The sequence below is a fragment of the Eurosta solidaginis genome, chromosome 1, assembly GCF_040869045.1.
Source record: "Eurosta solidaginis isolate ZX-2024a chromosome 1, ASM4086904v1, whole genome shotgun sequence".
Lineage (NCBI taxonomy): Eukaryota > Metazoa > Arthropoda > Insecta > Diptera > Tephritidae > Eurosta > Eurosta solidaginis.
In genome coordinates, this window is record NC_090319.1 from 213,244,027 (window position 1) to 213,267,334 (window position 23,308).

Here is a 23,308-nt window from a genome sequence, read left to right on the forward strand (position 1 = left end):
GGTGACGTGCTGAATTTGTGTTTATGTGCGTGTCTATTGGCTCTCCGTCTATCTTTGTCGAACGTAGGATGCATTATATATTGTCGGCAGAAAGCGCTCGCGCATTTTTTCGCGTCCGACAGCACTTTGTCGCCAAAGGCGATGGAAACTTTGTCTTTGTGCTTAGTCGGATTCGATAGGGACTTTACGGTGGACCAAAGTTTTTATTTTTTTTTATTTTTTAAAGTTTACCCACACCGGTAGAGAGGTTACAACCTCTTAGGTGCTCCTCCCATTTCGCCCGCTTGTGTTCATCCACAAGCATTCTGATGCGTTGGTTTATATCCCTTATTTGGGGGTCGCCTGGATCAAGCTGTCTTATAAGGTCACGTTCTCTCGCTAAGTTTGCGGCCTCCGCCGGGAAGTGGGGCCGGATTTCAGGAAATCTCCCGGCGGGAATGAAATGTGCCGGGCGGATTTAATGACCTTACGGAAGGCACGCTCCCCTTGGCGGGCATCAGTCGGGATAGGGAGGGCAGCAAAGCGGCTGTCTGTAAAGGATTTATATTCTTTCCACTTTCCTTTTTTGAAGTTTATGAAAGTGCGTTTTTCAGTGACGATGAAGTCGGCGGTACGCTCAAGCGAAATAAGTATGGGCAGGTGGTCGGATGCCAATGTTACCATCGGCTGCCAGTTGACGCAGTTTACGAGTTCTGCGCTCACGATTGAGATATCTGGCGGCTGTGACAGCTTCCTACCATACGTGTGGGGGCGTCTCCGTTTATTGTGCAGAACGTCGTTTCTTCTATTTGATCCGCCAACATCTCACCCCTACTGTCCGCCCGCAAGTTTGAATGCCATAGATCATGATGGGCATTGAAATCACCTAAGATAATGCGATTGTTGCCAGTGAGTAAGGCCCTAATATTAGGGCGGTATCCACTGGGGCAACAGGTGGCAGGAGGGATGTATATGTTGATGATTTCTAGGTTTGCATCGCCTGACCGGACAGATAGGCCTTGACGTTCTAAGACATTGTCCCTGCGGTCGATGCCCGGATCAAATATATAATATTGCACAGAGTGGTGTATGATAAACGCGAGACCGCCTCCATTTCCGCTCTCGCGGTCTTTCCTGTGGACGTTATACCCAGAGCAGGTCTGCAATGCATATCTTGCTGTGAGTTTAGTCTCTTGATTCGCAGCAATGCGGATGTTGTGCCGTTTCATGAAATCGACTATCTCCGTAATCTTCCCAGTTAGTCCATTACAGTTTAACTGCAGGATTCTGAAGTGCATAAGGGGGGACGTCGCCACTCTGGGGATAAGTGACGGGTGACTACGCCTGGGTTGTGGAAGGCCAGGACGCAGTTGCTGTTGTGGCCCTGAGACTGGGCGTCCTAGGGCAAGCATTGGGGTACCCGGATGATTTGGGTTTGCGACCTGGCAACATCGCGCGATGAAACCCGTCGGGGGGTTGCCGTCGCGGAGGCCAGAACATCTAGGAAAGTGGCACCACCCAAGGCAGGAGCTGTATTGGGCAGATGTCGCAAACCTATATATTCTGTGCTGGCAGACGGTGCAAACGGAGGTAGGGACTAAGAGTCTGTTTCCCTGACCTGCACGATTGCTGCCGGAAAAGAGGGGGGGGGGGGGGGGGAGAAGACGGGGCCAGGGGCTGATGCTCAGCATTGCTACCAACTCTACTGCGAAGGTAGTTGTTATGAGTGGTATCAGCTGTTTGAGTTGTTGCCGCCGTGGGGCGCGAGCAGCAGCGGGTACTTGTTGTGGCTTGCTGAGCAGCGGGGCTGCTGGAAGGTAGTGCGGGGGGGGGGGGGGCGCTAAGGCGTAGACTACGGGACGCCCTTGGGAGTGAACAGCAAGGAGCCACAAAAGATTTATAAAAGTTACGTGGACGTCGGGTTTTGGGATCAAGCCCAGAACAACCTGTCCGATGCAACCATCCCTTGCACGAGACACACTGAACAGAGTATGACCGTCCTAAAAAGATTCTTTACCGGCAGATGCAGCAAAACCATTTCTCAGGACCGGGTCAGGAGACGGACCCGGATTGGATTCGATGCCTTCCCGGAGTAAGAGAATATGGAGCAGTCCTGCTGATGACAATTTGTGGGAGAGACGAAACAAATTAGATGGGGTCACACTGAAATGACAGTCCTTGGTCGGGAAAAATCCCGAGTCGCTCCGGTACATAGAACCGACTGCCTTGGGAAGCGAGCACGTCCCCTTGGAGAGCATCAGTCGGGATAGGGAGGGGAGTAAAGGAGCTGTTTGTAAAGGATTTGTATTCATCCCACTTTCCTTTTTTTAAGTTTATGAAAGTGCGTTTTTCGGTGACGATGAAGTCGGCGGTACACTCGATCGAAATAAGTATTGGCAGGTGGTCGGATGCCAGTGTTACCATCGACTGCCAGTTGACGCAGTTTACGAATCCTGCGCTCACGATTGATACATCTGGCGAACTGTGACAGCTTCCTACCATACGAGTGGGGGCAACGGAAATGTAGAACGTCGTTTCTTCTATTTGATCCGCCAACATCTCACCCCTGCTGTCCGCTCGCAAGTTTGAATACCATAGGTTGTGATGGGCATTGAAATCTCCTAAGATAATGCGATTATCGCCATTGAGGCGCTAATATTAGGGTGGTATCCACTGGGGCAGCAGGTGGTGGGAGGGATGTAGATGGTGATGATTTATAGGTTTGCATCGCCTGACCGGACAGATAAGCCACTGGGGAAGCAGGAGGTCTCTTAACTAGCCCAACCTTTTCAGCCCAAGCAAAAAACGAGACCGTACTAAATTGCACAACATTTATTACTAATTTAGTACCGGTTAATTTAATTTATTACCCTTGTATTTTAAAAAATATCGAAGGTTGGGGATCACGTTTAATGCTAATTAAATACCGACCGGACAGTAATAAAGTTATAAGCAATACCTATGTATATGATTCGATCTATGGAAAAGTGGTTTTGGCCCCTAACTCCAAATTTTGGGGATTTTTTGGAAATTATGAAAATGCACTTTTTGTATACTCGAGCAGACCTACAACTTCATGTACAGATCGCAAGAAGCATACTTAAACTTTTTTTTATTTTGTCACAGTATTATTTATAAGTTCTTTTATATCAGTAATAAAAATAATACAATGAAAGGTGTTTTGTATTTGTTTTCAAAGTGTTATATCGAATTATCTTGATGTACATTGTATATGTAGATCCAATTTTTCTATAAAATGAAATTTTTAGCCTTTGTTTTAATGGAATATACATATATATCATTCGTAAAAGCTAAAAAACTCAAATAAAATTATTTAAGTAGGTACGTTGTTCGTAATAAATTGTAAATGCTTCGAATATTTTTAAACGTCCGGGAGCCCTGAAATGGTGAAATTTGCGGAGCAGATAATTTCTTTAGGTTCCAACTTTTAATTTGGACACACAACTAAGTTCTAACTTTTAGTTCGGACACACCTTCATTGAGCCAGATAATTTGTGCGAGATAATTTGAGCAAGATAATTTGCTTACTTTGGACACTACCAATGATGAAGACTATTTCAAAGATAGATGGCGCTGCTTAATCATGTAGCTATTTAGTGCGAAATTATGTAAAACGCGGGGAAAGGACTCAATTTTTCTATTCTAAATCAAAGTTAGTATTTTATTTCTATTCTAAATCAAAGTTAGTATTTTATCAAGGCGTTCACACCCCCAGTAAATCAGAGTAGCGACAAAATTCTGTCAGAAAAAGTCGTCCCTGTCAAATACATTTTGTGATAGCTGCATGTGTTTTGTGCACGCTCTTTCACGAAGACTTGTACAATCTAAATTTTGAACAAAAATTGATTTAGTAATATATGCAGTATAAAAAATTTTAATTTTCAGACTTGAACCTATTCGCAAATATTAAATAATTGATGTAATATTTTAAGGAATACATCTTTAATTGGATTGATTCACCCTGTACAAATAGTAGTTAATCATTGTTCTTTGGCAAGACATAGCATTCCAGTAGTTTATCTTATTTTCTGCGCGAAAAAGGTGAATGAGTAAATATTTAGGCAGAAAAAAATAATAATAGGAACAAACGAAACGTTTGTGATATTGCTGCATGCAATGCGTCATTGCAAACTAACCCTGTTTTGATGTCTAGAAAGATGAAAACGGAATTATATTTATGTGACAAGCCAAACAATATCCCAGAGATTGACAGAAGCCACGCTTCTTGTCAAAAACTCTAGCAAGGTACCTTACGGAGCATTCAAAACGAGAACAACAGATAACTTCAACAAGCAGGTATAGTTTCTATTATTTTTCCAACCAGCGTTGCGGTTTTGATACACTTTTTGTAAAATTTCGTACTTTGATACTTTTTTATTATGGAATACCCATTTTTTATCCATTTTCCTAATTGCTATAAATTGCTTGTAAAATCCGGTAGTCGCAGGGACTTATTTTAATAGTTATTTTTTGTGTGCCTCGAAAAGGCCCGTGTCAAAAAATAGTCCTAGGTGAAAGTTTACCCTGTATCCCCATAGTTTTTCATGACGAATCATGTGTCTTTTTTGTTTTTTTCGGGATTTTTTTTTAAGTCCACAAATAAAAGTAAAATCTGGACTTTTATTTTATAAGTCCGAAAACAAAAGTTTAATCCGGAATTTAATTTTTTAAGGACGTATAAAGGTACCACCCTATAACTGTAGAACGGCTCGTCCAAAAAAATTTTTACCACTCGATTCTACCTAATATCGGGAATTCAAACCTGTAGAGATACTTCAAAATTTTTGTTAATTATAATAAAAATTTTTCATTTATATACCATAACTGACTCTCATAGTCCTATTCTTATCCTTTCCACAGTAAGCTCGCACCTGTTTTTTGGCCATAAAGTTTGGTTCAATTAAGATATTGCGAAATTTGATACACCGCTTTCTGGCGAAACAGGTTTCTGAATAAAAAAAAAAAAATCGTTGTATTTGGGTGAGCCGTTCCACAATTATAGAGCTTTTTATAAAGTTTTATTAGACTAAAAAATTAAAAGTCTGGAAATGATTTTTCTTTTATGGTAAAAGCAATAACAGTTTGGGTACCTGGTTACAATTTAATATTATTCATTTTTTTATTTTATGTTAGATCACAAAAAATTACGAAAAAGTCCAGAAGTATATATTTATGCCAATACTCAGATGTCTTTGTTGAAACAAATTATGACAACAAAATATAAATGCATGTTTAGGCAGGATGCCTAACTTTTCCGCATCTGATTGCGATCCCCCTAATGCAACTCTGAAATTCGATACTCGACTTTAACTTATAGCCACCCACACCATCACCGCCACATGCATGTGCATGCATGTACATGCACGTGTATGTGTGCTTTTTGTCAGCACTCATGCATATGCATGTCGGGGTCGATGGGTGCCTTTCCCCTCCAAAACGGAGGATTTTGCGTGTCAACGGTTGTCGCTTTCGATACAACCGGCCTCTTGGTCTTCAACAGCCGTTCTGTACACATCTGCCGCCAGCGATCTCTGCCGTATTTTTGCGTTTATTCAGGTAATATTGTAAACTTTGATATTATTACATTTACCCAATAAATCATATATATTATAACGAGAAATCTCGCTTTCTCTTATTTTATTCCAACCCGCTTATTCCCATCGAGATCGACCCGGTGCGCCCACCGACTCAGGAGCAGACGCACCCCGGCCGAACATGCATTTTACTAAAATGAATACCGATTTCATTTAACTATCTTGTATTATTCTTTCTTAAAGAAAAATATTACTGATTAACTTTAGCTGTTTGGAAATTGATACATTTTTTTCCACCTCGCAGCAACACTGTTCCTATTATACGGAGCTTAAAAAAATTAGCCTTTGTTATTTTTTGGCACCAGCCATCATCCGGTGGCAAAATCCTGAGCCAGATAAATAATTTTGCATGTAAATTATCTCACACAAATTATCTGGCTCAACGAAGGTGTGTCCGAACTAAAAATTAGAACTTAGTTGTGTGTCCAAATTAAAAGTTGGAACCTAAAGAAATTATCTGCTCCGCACATTACACCATTTCAGGGCTCGCGGACGTTTAAAAATATTCGAAACATTTACAATTTATTACGAACAACGTACCTACTTAAATAATTTTATTTGAGTTTTTTAGCTTTTAGGAATGTTATATATGTATATTCCATTAAATCAAAGGCTAAAAATTGCATTTTATGGAAAAATTGGATGTACATATACAATGTACACCAAGATAATTCGATATAAAACTTTGAAAACAAATACAAAACACCATTCATTGTATTATTTTTTTTACTGATATAAAAGAACTTATAAATAAAACTGTGACAAAAAAAAAAAAAAGTTTAAGTATGCTTCTTGCGATCTATACATCAAGTTGTAGGTCTGCTCGAGTGTAGAAAAAGTGCATTTTCATAATTTCCAAAAAATTTCGAAAATTTGGAGTTAGGGGCCAAAAACCCTTTTCCATAGATCGAATCATATACATAAGTATTGCTTATAACTTTATTACTGTCCGGTCGGTATTTAATTAGCATTAAACGTGATCCCCAACCTTCGATATTTTTTAAAATAAAAGTGTAATAAATTTAATTAGCCGGTACGAAATTAGTATTAAATGTTGTGCAATTTAGTACGGTCTCGTTTTTTGATTGTGCATATGGGTTTGGCTGGCTTAAACTTAAGCTAGCCCAACCCTCCATATTTTTTAAAATACAAGGGTAATAAATTTAATTAACCGGTACTAAATTAGTAATAAATGTTGTGCAATTTAGTACGGTCTCGTTTTTAGATTGTGCATATGGGTTGGGCTGGCTTAAATTTAAGCTAGCTCAACCCTCGATATTTTTTAAAATACAAGGGTAATAAATTTAATTAAGCGGTACTAAATTAGTAATAAATGTTGTGCATTTTAGTACGGTCTCGTTTTTTGATTGGGCTGAAAAGGTTGGGCTAGCTTAAGAGACCTGAAGTATACTACAATATTTTACTGTTGAAGTAATACTGAAAAGTGTTGAAAAAAGAACAACAGCAACAACTTCTTCGACTTCATGTAACATGAAGTAGTCTTATAACATTATTTTACTGTTAAAGTAACATTTAAAAATGTTGATGTAGACTTCATGTAACATGAAGCAGTCTAATAACAATATTTTACTGTTGAAGTAACGCTGAAAAGTGTTGAAAAAAGAATAACAGCAACAACTTCTTCGACTTCATGTAATATGAAGTAGTCTAATAACAATATTTTACTGTTGAAGTAACACTGAAAAGTGTTGAAAAAAGAATAACAGAAACTATCCCGTTATAAATTCGTCATTTTTCTCGAAATGTCAGCGCCGCTTGCAATATAATATTGTGATAATTGCGCAAGTTTCTTCATATTTAATTAAAGCATTTCCTTAAGAAAATGAGCAGTGTAGTGAGTGATGTTGACCAAGAATCCAGCCAAATACTTATTATTGTGCCAGTGGTGATCTGCTGCCTTCTGGAGCTCCGACGTGCGAGAACACGAATCTAAAGGGCATCATTTGCGGAAAAATGGATTTTGGCGAAGAAGTGTACAAAAGAATGATAGGTAAGATAATTTAATTAAGTTTTTATGAACAGTAACTTCTTCATTCAATCTTCAATGGTATGCTTGTTAATAAGTGTGCATATTAGGGTGCACCATATTTGTATGGAGGCAAATTTGTATTAAGGAATAAATCAAGAACCTTTCGGAAATTTATGTTAGGTAATGAAAACGTGATCTGTGAAAATATTTCAAGATATGGCAATGCGACAACCTGCCAGAAAGGGCTAAAGGTCCGCAAATTCTTGCTTTGTCTGACAAATTTGCAAAAGCAGGCCCATCCTAGTGCATATTCATAAATATACAATTTGCGATTTTATATTTTCAGACTGTGGAATGGACGCTAAGAGCCTGTTTTTAATTAAAGAAGACGATATCAATGAACCGCCCCCAGCGGGTAAGGGGGTCAGAATATACCCGCGGTAGGTATGCCTGTCGTAAGAGGCGACTAAAATACCAGATTCAAGGGGTGTGTAGCGCAACCCTTCAGGTTGCCAGCGCAATATATAGCTTGTCCAAACCCAATTGTCAACCTCACCTATCCGCGGCGAATCCTGTTTCACTAACAGACGAGGCTCTGGCGACCCCAAGCTCCTCATGGAACTTAGGGGTGGGGAGGGAGGGGATGGCCTGAAGGTTTAATGTGGCCACATAAATCGTTCCCGAGATGGTCGGGCTAGCACCTTAATGGTGCTGTGGTTCCGGAGCGTACCGGATCTGTATCCGGCAAAGTACCATCACATCGATAACACTCCCCAAAGCCTTCGGGGAGCAACCTTATCGCTACAAAAACAACAACAACATATCAATGAACCTTTCCCTGTTTCAATGCTTGGGACTAAAATTAAATTTAAGCAAAGGCTAGCCAACTAGAAGGAAAATAAAGTAAGCGTTGGTTGTTTAGTTGAATGTACACATATATATTTTTTGCATTTCTTTTTTTATTTCAGGAAAACATTATCAGACCAATTCTAAATATTCTCGCGGAATTTTGTTCTCGCGGATTTTTGTATTCCCGCGGAAAAATTCCTCCAATTCTTTTCGCCTAGGGAGAAGAATAATTGGGGAATAGGAATTTCGAATTTTCGAAGTCAGCTGTTTTGTCAATTGAAATTTCGTTGCGCATTTCTTATTTTGTTTAAAAAACTGAAAAGTTTAATTATTGTTGCGAATTTGTTTGAAATTAAGAAATAAGGTATAAACAATGCACATTATTGCATTTCATGTGGTATTCACTGAAATGAGTAATGAATTAGTGCCACAGCAACATCAACAGAGGAGCATAGGAAGAAGATGGCGGGATAACACAAATCCGCCGGAGTTGCCTGCTTTCATTCTGCAAAGCAATTTTCTGGCGGCCACGTCGAGTTGAGTTCGCCTTTCGCCATATGCCAAAATCTATTTAAGCCTTCTTAAAAATCCTTGCGCAATTTCTGGATGGTTGCATCAAATATACAAAGAGCTCTTCCGTTGCTTATGATATACTTTTCGACTTAAAATAAAGAATATTGTGGTTGTTGTATTAACAGTGAGAATATTGTGCTAGAATGTAAATACATATTTTAGCACAAATTTGTACAAATAAGTGTTCTTTCTTAAAAGAACGAATTTCCTTTAACTATTTTGATGCATTCCCTTTAATTTAACTAGTGAAAAACTCCTATGATATGGCAAAGAAATCTCCCTCTCCCTCACATTCACAATACCTACTTTTCTCCCATAACCGGTTTCCTCTTTTTCGAACAGTGTTCAGAATAGGAGGAAAGGGAGAAGTGAAAAAACTCACAAGGAATTTTTATTTAGAATACGAGGAATGGGAGAAGGGAAAAAACTCGCACGGAATTTTCGTTTAGAATTGGGATGTATTTGTTTTTTGGAATCTTCAAATAGTTCGCTTAGCTGCAGCCACAAATCTAAACCTGTCGCAGCAAGTACACCTGTTAAGAGTCTAAGTGAAATACTAAAAGCAACTCCATGGGGGCAAAGCATTTTACAACAATATAAGGAACATTGTTTGTTGCTAGACGAACATAGCGAAGCCTTGGTAAATATCATAGTCCAACATTTTTCTGAGCGGTCGATCCCTATGACAATGAGGGATATCATTACTTTTTAATGTTTAAAATTTCTCCAAATATAGCCTAAATCTGTTTACAGGCAATAAGCTTTAAAGACGTTGATTTTTATTGAAATCCGCTAAGCTGTTTTTACTCCCCTGGGCACTAAACAAACTATTAAATTTTAGAGAGAACGGCTACTGTCACGCCCACTTTTCATAGGTTATTCGCCTTCAACAAAAAATCTCCAAAACAAACGTTTATTTTATTTATTTATTTATTTATTTATCTATCTACAGTCTTGTAGACTTAATTTCTTAAATTTCTAAAATTACATCTATGAGATCTCTATGTTATTGCAATTGATTTTTGTGTTTGCAACATTAAAATATCTAAAAGGCATTGTTTTGCAGTATTTGAACAATAATGTCTTAAATTGATTGCTATTTCGGCATTGTTTTATATCATTTGGTAGCTCGTTGTATTCTCTTATTCCATCGTAATATATATTTTTTTTGTCGAATTCCGATCATACAGCTGACAAATGAAAATTGTTTCTATTTCTCGTTTGATAAGCATGGACTTCATTATTATATAATACGCGGTCGTTCAAATATGTCGGCAGGTTACCTAGTTTGATATTATGTATTTTAATTTAATTTAATTTATTTATTATTACGGCTGTTTAGGCCTAAAACTTAAACTACTAAGTACAATTCATTATTATATCATTTATTTCTATTGAATATGCTGTTGGAATGCCATGTGATTCCGATCAGCATATTTGTGGCGTGACAAACGGACGAGTCTGAGAGCCAGTCATTTAAGGAAGGTTGGAAAGGACGCGTTTCCAATCCTCCAGGGCTCCCAGCTTAAGGCAATAAAATTTGGAACTTATATTTTTCAATTATATTTGTATTTTAAGCTGTCGGAATGTATTGGTCTCCGATCAACACAGCTAAACATGTCTTTGGATGTTGGAAATTGAAAATAAAGTGTACCCAATCACCCCTCAACTTTGTTTAGTAAAGACGCTGTCGGAATGCATGAAGATTCCGATCAGCACAGCTCAAAATATAATGGGAGGTTGAAAAGGACGTGTTTCCAATCCCCCTGCTCCAACTTTTGTTTGACCTTATTTTGGTTACACATCATATAATTTTATTGTTATATTAATGCTGTCGGAATGCGAGTGATTCCGATCAGCAACAGTAAATATAGGCTGAAAATACCGAATTCCAGCGAAATTTGTTGTTGGAACTGTCTGGAGTTACAGGTGGCGACTGATTTTCTTTTCCTTAGGGCCTTTGCTGCTACCAATATTACCATTCCCTTTTCGCGGTCCAGTATCGGTATATCATGTAAGAAATAAAAGAAAAAAACTTTATCTTATTGGAAGGGTTTTACAATGCTCCAATAAACTTTTTTTTAAAAGTATTGAAGTTATTACTACTTTTTATGTATAAATTTTAAAGTGTAGTAAACAGTGAGTTGTTTTACACTCAGCCAATTTAGGCTATTAAGCATTTCGTGTATTGGAGTGTCATATCGGTTTTTGACGATGAACCGCATAGCTTTATTTTGCTTCACCTGTAGTTTTGTAATGCTCGAGTCAGCTAACGTAAATAAAATTGTAGGGCAATATATGAAGTGCGGTTCTACAATAGACCTATAGACCATTGTTTTGTAATATTTCCTCCCGTGCTTGCACGTTCGGAACATAAATCCAATTTTTTTTTTGATATTTTTGCCTCTATATATTTCAGATGCCCATCGAACTTGAGTTTCTCATCAATTGTTACTCCTAGGTATTTCATTTCATCAACCCTTTGTATAGTACTATTTGTCATTTTTAGGGTAATATTGCCTTCTGTTATTTTTCTCGTCATGATCATCCATTTTGTTTTTCAATATTTATTTTTAACTTATTTTGGCACAACCACATTTATAGCATCCGAATCCGCTTGCATTTTGGACACAGCTTCTATCTCCGTTGGACAGCTTATTGTCAATAATGCATCATCAGCGAAAAGTCGTATGTTGCAATGGCTAAGACAGTTTTTAATATCGTTTATGTAAATAATGAACAAAATTGCTGCAAGTACAGATCCCTGCGGTAGACCTATTTCAAAAACATCTATCTCGGGCGACTGTGCATTTCTGATTACTGTTTTTTGTTTTCTTCCAGTAAGGTAGCTTTTAAACCAATCAAGAGCCGTATTTCGTACTCCTATTCCTTTTAGCTTTCTCAACAGGATAACCCTGTCAATTGTTTCTAAAGCTCTTTTTAGGTCTATGAAGACCGAAACTGTTATTTGTTTTTTTTTGACATGGCTTCTTTCCATTCCGTTATTACCAAGTTTAGGGCAGTTTTACAAGAGTGTTTAGACCTGAAGCCCGATTGCTCATGTATTATAATTTTCTGATTGTTCAGGTACCCTAGAAGCTGGTCCTTCACGATTTTCTCTATAATCTCTTCATCCCTGGGCAACGTATTAATGGGCCGTATTTCCTCCGGGTTTTCCGTCCCTTTGACATTTTCAACTGGTACAACTGTTGAGATTTTCAAACTTGTCGGAAATACACCTTTTTTAAAGCTTTCATTGATAATACAAGTATATGCGTATCCTAAGTATTCCATACTGTCTTTAAATACACCTTCAGATACCAGCTTTTTTCCTCCGTACTTATTTTTTAAAGTCGCACTTGTTCTCATGAGCTGTTCCACGTTTATTTGTTTAAATTTAAATACACTTCTAATACTAGCCTCTGGGGTTTCATATTCTTATTTTGTTGCTTATTTTTTACTTTTGAATTAATATCTTCATTATTTTTTATTGCTAATACCCGAGTCTGTTTTTTTATTTGTAACGTATTTACATAACATGGACACTCTCTGTTAAATGTATCATGATTAATGTCTATTTGTAAATTCAACTTTTCTTTTGCCTTTATGTAATTTAAGCACTTTTTTACCGGATTTTCATTACATGTTTTCGAGCTATGTTTCCAATGGCGTTTATGGCACGCTTCATCGTTTTTGCACTCTGATGCTCTATGATTGAATCCTTTGCATTTGTACCACATCAGTACGATTATCGCATCATACACTCTCAATCTTTCCCATCCAATGTTTATATGCTCAGCAGCAAGGATCTTAGTAAAGCCTTCTTTATCAATTTCTATAATTACATCTTGAACCGTTGTGTTACTTTGTTTTCTCTCAAGTTGTTTAACAATTTTTAGGGAACTATTGCTTATATTTGTATTTTGTTTTTTTATTGTGTCAATTAGCATATCATTATCATACTTGCAATTCAAGCCCGTGGCTACAAAACTTGGACGAATTGACTCAGGCACTTTTATTTCATATTCCCTACCAATATTATTTTCTATAGCTACTTTTATTTTTTCACGTTCATCAATATTTTCACTATGGATTACCATCACTCCATTACTTTTTGTTGCGATATTCGATATCTTTAGATTTTTTGGATCCACCTTATTATTTAAATCTTGCTTTGTTTTTTCAATTGTTTGTTTTGCTTTGGGTTTCACTATTATTGCCAACGTCTTGTTTCAACTCTGGTACTTCGATCTTTGCATTTTTATTTTTTATAGCCTCTGCATATGACGCACGCTTTTCATTATTGTTGCTTATTTTTTTTATTTCACTATGCACTTTTTCATTACTTTTACCAATCATCTCTGCCTGTTTTTTTTACTTCTTCTATATTTACTATATTTTGCACTTTTTCACTGTCTTTGCCAATTAGATCAGTTTTGTTTTTTACCTCCTCAACCATACTAAATAAATTCTTCATTTCCCCAATCTTCTTTTCAAATTGTTTTTGTGACTTTTCTATCATCGCAGCGCGTTGAGTGTATCGACTCTCTACTGCTTCTAATAATGCTTTTATTTCATTTTGACTTTTTTCATCACATTTTCAAATTCTAGCTTATACTCATTCAGTATTGAGTTATTTTTTTCACATTCATCTGTATATCTTGCAGTACTAAGTCAACGTTTCGTATATATGTCATGCATTCATCGCACAAATATCGTATCCTATTGTCATTTTGACCAATAATTCTCACGCTGTATTTGTCCACTCCAGAGCAATTCATGTTCTCATGGCATACTTTGCCGCACACACCTTCGCACATTATACCACTTTCCCCTCTAATTGTTCCTTTACATTTTGCACATACACTCATTTTTTGGCGGGATTGAGCTTTTTTGCTCCTTTCCGTTTGTTTATCCGCGTATGTCCCTGTATTTGTTTATATTGAACACTTTGAACTTTTTTATAATTAGCATTCAATATATTAGTTAAATTTAATATTTATTCACTTTATTTCACGTAACAATATCTCAATCTGATTGATGAGTCTCTATCTCACAATTTTCGCGATATTCAACAATTGTTTATGCCCGTTTAACTATTTTTTTAATCAATTTTTCACGAACAATTTTATATACGTCCATATGGTTTAACCTACGTTGATAACAACATAATAATCTATCGAAATCCGCAAAAAATTGACCTTTCCAAAAAAACAGTTTTTTGACACCTTACAAAATGCATTCATAAATCAACTTGTTTGAATGATTTTTTCATATATGAACAACGAAAAAGTGCTGATAGCGCAAGAACCATGGTTTTTACGAAAAAAAAACTATAAAGACACTTTTGATGGTTAATATTTTGATAAACAAACTGTGGAAGAAACTTTTTTGACAGCTGCTACCATTTTCGAAATAAAAAAAATCGCCAAAAAATGCACTTTAAATGGCTGCAGCAAAGTATGCTCTGGAAATTTTTGGTTTATTTTTTCAACGTTTCTTGTTCATTAGTAGGAGAATTCGATAAACCAAAGAAAGATATGGTCCGAAAGAGTTCCACCATTCATTGATTTTTCGTCTAATATGTCCGGACTAATAAAAATTAAAAAAAAAAAAAAATGTAAAACTTATTTAAGTATATACAAATTTAAAAAAGGCGTAAAATATTTTAGTAAAACAAGACGCCTTATTGAAAAGTTTGTTAAAAGAAGTAAAGTATTATTAAAATGGTTGGCCAAAATGTATTATTTTAATTATTATTATTACTATATATTATATATCGCGGGCATTATTCGCATAAGATTTTCCTCAAGTCTGATTACATAAGTATATATATATAAGAACGCTGAATTAATTTCATTTATCACAAGATTTAAGTTAAAAATGGATGTATATTGGATTATATTGGATGTGTTTAATAAATACAATCACTTTAGAGTCAACTTTAAAACAATACTTTTACTTAAGGATAAAACAACAGTGGATAGTGTTAAACTTAACATGATTTACTGATGTTTCAACACGATCATGCAGTGCTAATTCAACATTAATTCCTGTTAGTTTAACCATAGGTATCATGTTAAATATCATGTAAAATCAACAATATTTTGGTGTAAAATCAACACTTTTCATAGTGTTAAATACACACTTTAAGTTAATGTTGAATTAACACTTTTTACAATAATTCCTGTTAATTAAACAGTAACCACCGTGTTAAATATCATGTTAAACTAACCAAATTTTAGTGTTCAATCAACACTTTCCATAGTGTTGAATAAGCACTTTAATACATGTTGAATTAACACTTTTAACACGAAGATTACACTCTGCTTTGGTTTGAAAAATTTTAAACACAAAAAAAGTTAAAAAGGTGTTGATTCAACACGATTTTTTTTTTGGGAGTAGATGTTAAAAAACAAATAGATTTGTTCCAATATCAAACACGGCGAAGCAGCTCATAACCCAGCGAAAATAAATTAAATTATTTGAAAATGTGAAATTATTAAAAAAAACTGAATAACAAGTTATCAAAGTTAAATAATTTTATATTGAAATTTTTGAAATATAAATTTGAATATATGGAAAATTTTTAAATAATACTTCGTAAAATTTTTTAAATATTTTAATAAAGATTATACTCACAAAAAGTTCATTTTAATGTAAATTAGTAATTCTAATTTTATCGTGAACGAGTTGATTGATTCAAAATTGATTGAAAATAAATATTGGTTAGAATAATTTATTGTTGTTCATCCGTTCATTTCTATTTCCAAATGGTATTTAAAGATTGATTTGTTTACAATATTAATTAACATTTGAATTTTGTATCAAAATGTCATATTTTGTAGATATACATGTTTGTTATAAATATTTTCTAACTTTTTATTATTTTGTTGTTTTAAACTTAGTTATTCAAAGATTCGTAGAAACTTTTTTTTGTAACAATAGCAATATACATAGCATCATGTATGCTTGCATTTGTTAACGGCATAAGATAGAAACAGTAAACATTCGCTCCTGTAAAATTTGGCCGATTTTTCCTTTACAAATAAAATTTGTTATCGCAAAAAAAATTACTGGCAACACTGAATACAAGACGCAATATACCTTGCAGGGGATCCAGGACGAAGTTGTCTTCCAATTTTTGTCGTGCTACTTTTAAAATTTTTCTACAAATTGGCGTAAAATATTTACGTCCCATATTTTACGCCACACCTCGACGACCGCTAGAAACAGTTACACTATACAGGATGTATAATGTATAAAAAGGTAGCCCTTGATAGAGAAATACGTAGGAAACTTATCACCTTGTCGGAAAATACCTAATTTCACTTGCAAAGTCTGAATTCACTTATGCCCGAAAAAATTGTCAAATTCTCCATCTTATGCTTTAATGCAGGCAGTGGCAGTTTTATATGAAACATTTTGAATTAACGGTAAATTTGAAAAGGAGTTTTATACATCACTATTTGGTAATAATATTTTGTTTATTTTATTTTTTTAAATGAATGGGGGCATTATATTTACCATAGTTTTTACATTTTGTATGTTTTAATAGTCTATTTAATTTCACTTGATTTTTAAAAATTCATGAGCTTAGCATCGGTTAACAATAATTGTTATTCAATTATAACTTATTTTGTTAAGGAAACCCGAAAAGATTGAACCATTTACTGGCATATTGCGATGATACCATTTTAAAAACCGCCACAATAGCCAGACACTTTCGTAATGTAATTTTTTAGATGTTTACCGAGATTCGAACCAAGGATAACTCCGCGAAACCCGTTTTTCAAATGTTTCACCGAGATTCGAGCCAAGGATAACTCCGCGAAACCTGTAGTGGTCAACCACTAAGTTAGCCCATGTATTTGTCATCTGGCTTACTTCAGATTTTTCCTATTTTTATGGCAACAACACAAACTAAGACATTGTCTCTACACTAATGTATGCGAAGCAGCCATTTTGCTTTCGTACAAATTCTTTTCGTTTGCTGACGGAGATGTTTTTTGTTATAGTAAAATTGTGCTCAGCAACTTCTGTATGAAAGATTCCGAATAGATTTAAGTGATGAATTGAAAAAGAAATTTCATACATTTGCACATATTTTGCAAGAATATTGCTTTAATCTTATCTTTTCATGAATTTCCCCCAGACCTTTATATTTGCAATGATGAATTATGAGAAATGACAAGTAGGCTGTCTGAGTGCTTAAACACTGTAGGTTTCGCGGGGTTATCCTTCATTCGAATCTCGGTGAAACCTTTGAAAAATAGCATCATTGCGTGACCATGGTTAATATTTTCTTCTTTTCAGTTTTACCCTACTTACAAAAATAACAATTGAAGACAGTTATTAACCGGTGTTAGGCTTATACATTTTTCTAAAAACCCTTACAATAATTTGAGTAATGATCTGACATGTTATAGACTGCATATTAATACCCGTGAAAAATAATTTGGTTGACTTAATTTGGATGGCCGATCAACCTAAACGGCCTTCCGAGCCTATAAGATATTTGGAGCAAAAGTTTGCTGGCTTAACAGTTGCGAAAAAATGGGAAAATGTTAAGAAACAAATGCTGGATAAAATGGCAGAGGCGCTGTTGGTGACTTCTTTGGATGAAATTGCATGTGAGTAAAATTTTACGTACTTGTTAAAAAATTTGTATCGTCCAGCATGAAAATGTAAGCAAAACATAAAAATATATAAAATAGAAGCGTCCACTCAAAATACAGGAGAATCTAAGAAGTTGCAAACGAAATACAAAAAACCATTCGTTGTTAAAAAATATTGAGGTTCGTCGGTATATAGTAGAGGATCTTGAAGATATACAAAGATTAAAACGACGCATAGTACGATTGAAACATGTGATAAAATGAAACCATTATGTGCTTAGTTTCCAGAGATAGATGATGACGGAGATGTTGGAATTGATTAAGCAATAGATTAACTCGCGGCGAGTATATATCAGGAAAGACCGAGCTGTCATCATCTACTTGTTATCATTTGAATGGTAATCGCGAAAAACGTGGTAAGCGACAAAATCAAAATTTTTCAGGAGAACAAAAACCGTTTTTTATGGAAAATATAGTTTTTTCTTTTTATTTTTTTAAGGTTCTTCAAAAAATATGATAACGAAAACTTGTATACAAAAAATTTCTGAATTTTGTTGTGAAATTACATCTCAATTCACTGTTTAAAATTTTTTTCAGTGGAAAAACGTTGTATGTTGACTGCTCTATGTCACTTTTAACGTTTTTCCACCTTAAAAGAGAACGCACTTCGCATTTAAATAAAGACTATATTGAAGAAATTTTGTTTCATTGTTTTGTTTTCTTCTTCTTTAATGTATGGTAATATAAAAAACTTAACAATATAACAAAAAATTTGGCTTTGAACTTTTTTCTGTTGTAAGATTTTAAATGTAAATTTAACCGCAGATAGATTTATAAAACTCGGCATAAATATTCGGCAATTATGCTACCATTGAAAGAATATATTTTTTCTTTACATCACTTAATTTAATAAGAAGAGGCTTCATCGTAAAATTTGTTGTTCTTTTGTGGTTAAGATTGTAGCACGACCACAATTCCGCAATGCAATGATTTTTTCGTATTCGAAGCATATTTTATTCATCAGCGGAAATCTGAATCCATCGTGGTTCAGTTATTTTGCACGTAGAGTATTTACGAAACATTTCCTTGAGAACATCAAAATTTTTGAAATCATTTAGGGCCATCTCATGTACCCTAAACGGATTTGATGGTCTCGCTGATTCATAAAGCCGCGAAACATCGTTTGGAACATAAAGTTGTGACGCTTTCGTTTTTTTTTTCAATAAGCGCAAAATCTTGATAACACGGAAGTAAGCTATAACCAGAAGTCAACAATTTTTTATTGACTTCGGTGAATTACTTTCCTAGAAAGCTGTGACACAGGAGAATTATTGTCCAGTAATTATTTTGTCCAACGCATCTATCATATCTTGTGATATGTTTCCAAATACATGAAGCGATTTCCGCAGCTCCTCTCTTTGCCACTATTTCGTGGCAAGTATAAATATCAACGTTATTGTGTGGAAGAGTATGTACGGCGAAGTTATATTTTGAGTATTGACGCTGATAATAAACATCAGAATGAGTAAGATTTGGCGTCAAATTCATTTGCTGCATATCGACACAAATAACAACAACACTATCAGAATTGGCGGCGGTGCTAGAATCATGTCTCAATTGGGCATAAGCCCTCTCTGCTTTCTCGTGATGTAATTTGGCGAAGTTTTCTATTCTCTCTAGTTGCTCATCACTCACATATGAAATCATTTCAATGAAGAACTTATCACAAACCTTACAACTATCGCTTCTGGGAGAACTAAATCGTAAGTTATGCTCCGTATTAAAAATATGTCTAAATGTGTTATAATGCATCGTACTATTGAGGTATTTTGCTTTAAATAACTCATACATCTTTGAGATGCTCAAATCTGGGCTTAAGTAATCCTTTCTTGAGGAAGAACGCCTATAATGGCTTTCTTGGCTGGGAAAGCTTAATATGTGTTCCGTAACTTTTCTCCTTTTTTCGTCTATAATCTTATGAGGACGGTTCTCATGCTTTCCGCGTTGGTCTTTAATATCCATTCCATTTTTTAATTTTTCAACCAGCATATCCATTCTGTGTGCCGTTATCTAAAGTGATTGCAATGAAAAAATAAAACAATATCGATAAAAAAAAAAAATTGTGTCATTATTTTTGTCTTGTGAAGCACGATTGCAGTGCTTAAAAGGACATAAGAAGTAATTATAGAGCTTCTCGATACCAAAAATAACGATATATCGATTTCAAAAATCAATTGTTAAATAACCAAGTTACAATTAAGAAACGATTTCGGTAGTATTTTTCTTCAAGGATCAAGAAATTTTTTTTTTTGTTTTCGATCCTCTAGTATATAGCCGACCGTCCGACCCAATCTAACGTATACCCATTTACCTGAAGTGTGTGACAAATAATTTCTTTGCAAACTCTCTCTTGTCTTCCATTCTGGTTTAACAAAAAATAGTTGATAGTAACGTTGCGCTTACAAGTGAATGTTTTAGATCTTCTTCTCTTAGGCTCACTCAGTTCGATTAAAGAGGCCAAAAATGCCGTTTGTTCATTGTAATTTTGTTCATAGAATTTATGAAAATGTTGTTTTATTTGAATTAAACAAAATTTTTGGCAACTAAAGAGACATCGGCAATCAGAAACCTGTTTTATAAAATAAATAAAGCAGAAATGAGGTGATGTACACTTCAACGTTTTTCCATGTTACCTCTTCTGGATCGTTTTTACAGGGTATATTTTGATTTTTTCTTGTTACGTAATCTTTTCCACTTTCTCTTAACTTTTTTCTTTTATTATCTTTCCAATTATCACTATTATTTTTTCTTTTTGATCCTCTATTACACTTAGCAATAATTTTCGACATTGTTGTACGTATCATTTCGCGTGTCACTTGTAACGTTTTTCCACTCACTGAATATTTCTAACTGTATTTCTACAGCTATAGGGTACATAATTTCGGGAAATTTGGTGCTTCAGCTAAGTAGTAGATCAATATTGGTGGGAATCTGCCAAAAAACAAGTTTTGAAAAAAGTGTCGCTTACCACGTTTTTCGCGATTACCATTCATTTACTGAATTTTACTAATTTTTTATTTTATGATATTACTCGTCACTATGTTTGAGATTGTTTGTTACATTAAAAAATTAACTTGTTTTAGCTTTAGTAGCAGCTGACAACTTCGCTGTTAATGGTGTACTAGGTTACGGTAATGCCAAGAGATATTGTCGTTGTTATTGTTGTGGCAGTGTTTCGTCCCATCCAGTAAGTGCGACTACTCACTAATTGTCATCAATATCCTCTAACGGGAGTTCGAGGAAACTTTCAGTTTCAAAGAGGTAATAGAGGCTTTTGTTCCAAATTATAATTGAAAAGATGGTTGATGTCATGTGGGGACATGTTACAAGCTAGACATACATTATGTATGTCGTTGTTGATCCTGGATCCAGATCGAAGTTCAGCTAGAGTGACGCGTCTCCCTGGGGAAAGAACGGGGTTCGCCAGGCAGTTCCTGGCATAGAGGTCCGACGCCTTTTGCTGGATATCCCTTAAGAAATTTATGTGCTTTTATTCTCATATTGATTACGGAGATGACTTCTTAAGTCCCTGGGAGGCGGGACCTTTCAATCAGATGTCTGTCGGGATGCTCAAGTTTCTGAGTATTCAGCAGAAACTGTTTGTTCAGCATTTCATTTTTCTCCCTTATGAGGAGTTCTCTCGCCTCACTATGTAAATGATGTTTCAGAGACAAAACACAGTTCTTAGAGAGGTGTTTTGACAGGCCTGTAATTTCTTTCATGCTTAGCATTCAAGTGCTGCTGGCTGGATTTGAGGCTTTTACTCGAGTTGACCATACAATATACATATGTACATTAGTCTTAATGGTAGTTTAAAACCAAAGCATAGTTTTCTTGTTCATCATCCCACGGCTATAAGAAAGTGTGGACCATTGAAATGGAGCTGGTTTCGATTCGATCTTAAATCGCATCGAAAAAAGTTAATTGCTAAATTTTTTACACAATATTTACCGCGTACCAAAGATCACTAGTTTCTTCCTCATTCAATCGAGTTTGGCTAATTGCTAACATCAAGGGGTACCACATGGTTCATCACTTAGTCCTGCCATCGGCGTGGGATTATTAGTGTATTCGATACTGGAATATTATACCGACTGTGTTTTTTTTTTTCAAATTTATGTATTACATTCGTAAATTTAAAGAGTTTGTGACATAATCACATGCGAGTGAGATTCGATTTGATTATTTATATAGAGGAATTGGCCTCGGGTAGCAAGGAAATATATGGGTGATTCTCCGCGAGCTTACAGTTTTGTGTCTTTTCGAAATTTGAAATATATTAAAGCATTTTCTATGAATTAAATTATGTAATTGAGTTAAAATTATGTTTGTTTTAAAGTTTCATGTTGAATTTTATTGACTGATCATCAGTTTTATGAAGTTATAATTCATAATACCCTACAAATGTCACAACCGTGGCATGTCCACAACCACATTTTTCATAACATTTTAGGTGGTAACTTTTTTAATCTTTAATTACACAAGTAATAAACTGTCATTATATTAAATACTTCACTAATCTGCAATATTAAATGTTGTTTTAATGATAACATTTCTGTTTTCGCTTTGTAATTTTATTTTGAAAAGTGTCCATGAGTTTTTGAGTAAACAATTTTATTCAAATCGTTAGGTTGGTACTGCTTTATTGCACACTGGTTTGTGGCGTGTGAATTTTGTGTGAGTGTGAATTTTGATCAGCATGTGTCCCCGCATATTTCCATGTTAATGCGTGCAGTCTTAAAATAACTAATATCCATTTTTAAACACTGAAGAATAGGAAAAACGGTACTTATCAAAAAATCGCGTCACAACCGTGGCACTTGTATCTTTGTAGTTTTAAGTTAAGTACCGCCCATTGTACCATTTTTCTTCAAAGTTTGTTGACATAACCTTAAAATTTTACGGAAAATCTTGTAAGTCATACTAGCTTTTTTTAATGTGCAATTTATTGTCAAAATGTCTCAACCGTGGCACGCGTATAATGTCACAAGCGTGGCAGGTTTCAGTATCAAAAACAGAAATTAATAACTGTAGCTCATCCACTTTGGGAATGTTTTTTTAGCTATAAAAACTCATAGAAAAATGATTGAAAATATTTGAAAATCGAATAATTTTTTTTCCAAAATTTTGGGTTAGTAAAACTGAGAGCTCGCGGAGAATCGCCCATGTGTATGTACTTTTTGTAATATGTATATTCCAAGTTTCTGCGCAGAAACTTCTTCAGTAAGTTCTACCTTCTTTGCAATGTTAACTTAGAAATCAAACGAAGAATCCCCCTTGTCAATAACCCCATATAAATCTCTCATAATAGCTGCCCTGATGTGTCGGTCGGAATCATGAACCGTCACGAGAGCCTATGGGATGGCCCTTTGGAGTGGCCGAGAGAACAGTCCTGCCGACAATGTATGGTTCTCTCCATGATGCCATCCGCTGGGCCACCAACACCATGGCTCTATTAAGGCGGCCTTTTTGAAAATTGAAAAACTGTTTTATTTGGACTGTGAATGTACACCAATAACGCTAAACTTGTATAAACAATTACAATAAAAATAGTTTTTGCAAAGAAATATAAAATTGTACGTACCACAGAATGATCAAAACTTCGAAATTAATTCATTTCTTAA

At 35.2% G+C, this 23,308-nt stretch overlaps 1 protein-coding gene across 2 annotated transcripts in view; it reads left to right on the forward strand.

Moving 5' to 3' along the window:
• The window catches only part of ApepP (Aminopeptidase P), a 192,469-nt gene that overhangs the window by 16,789 nt on the left and 152,372 nt on the right, over positions 1 to 23,308 (forward strand). The window contains exon 2 of one of the 2 annotated variants that reach the window (XM_067760141.1): positions 17,436 to 17,639. The exons of the other annotated variant lie outside the window; for it this stretch is intronic. Within the exon in view, the coding sequence (XP_067616242.1) occupies positions 17,436 to 17,639 (204 nt within the window). The remainder of the gene's footprint in view (positions 1 to 17,435; positions 17,640 to 23,308) is intronic. 2 annotated transcript variants of the gene reach the window in all.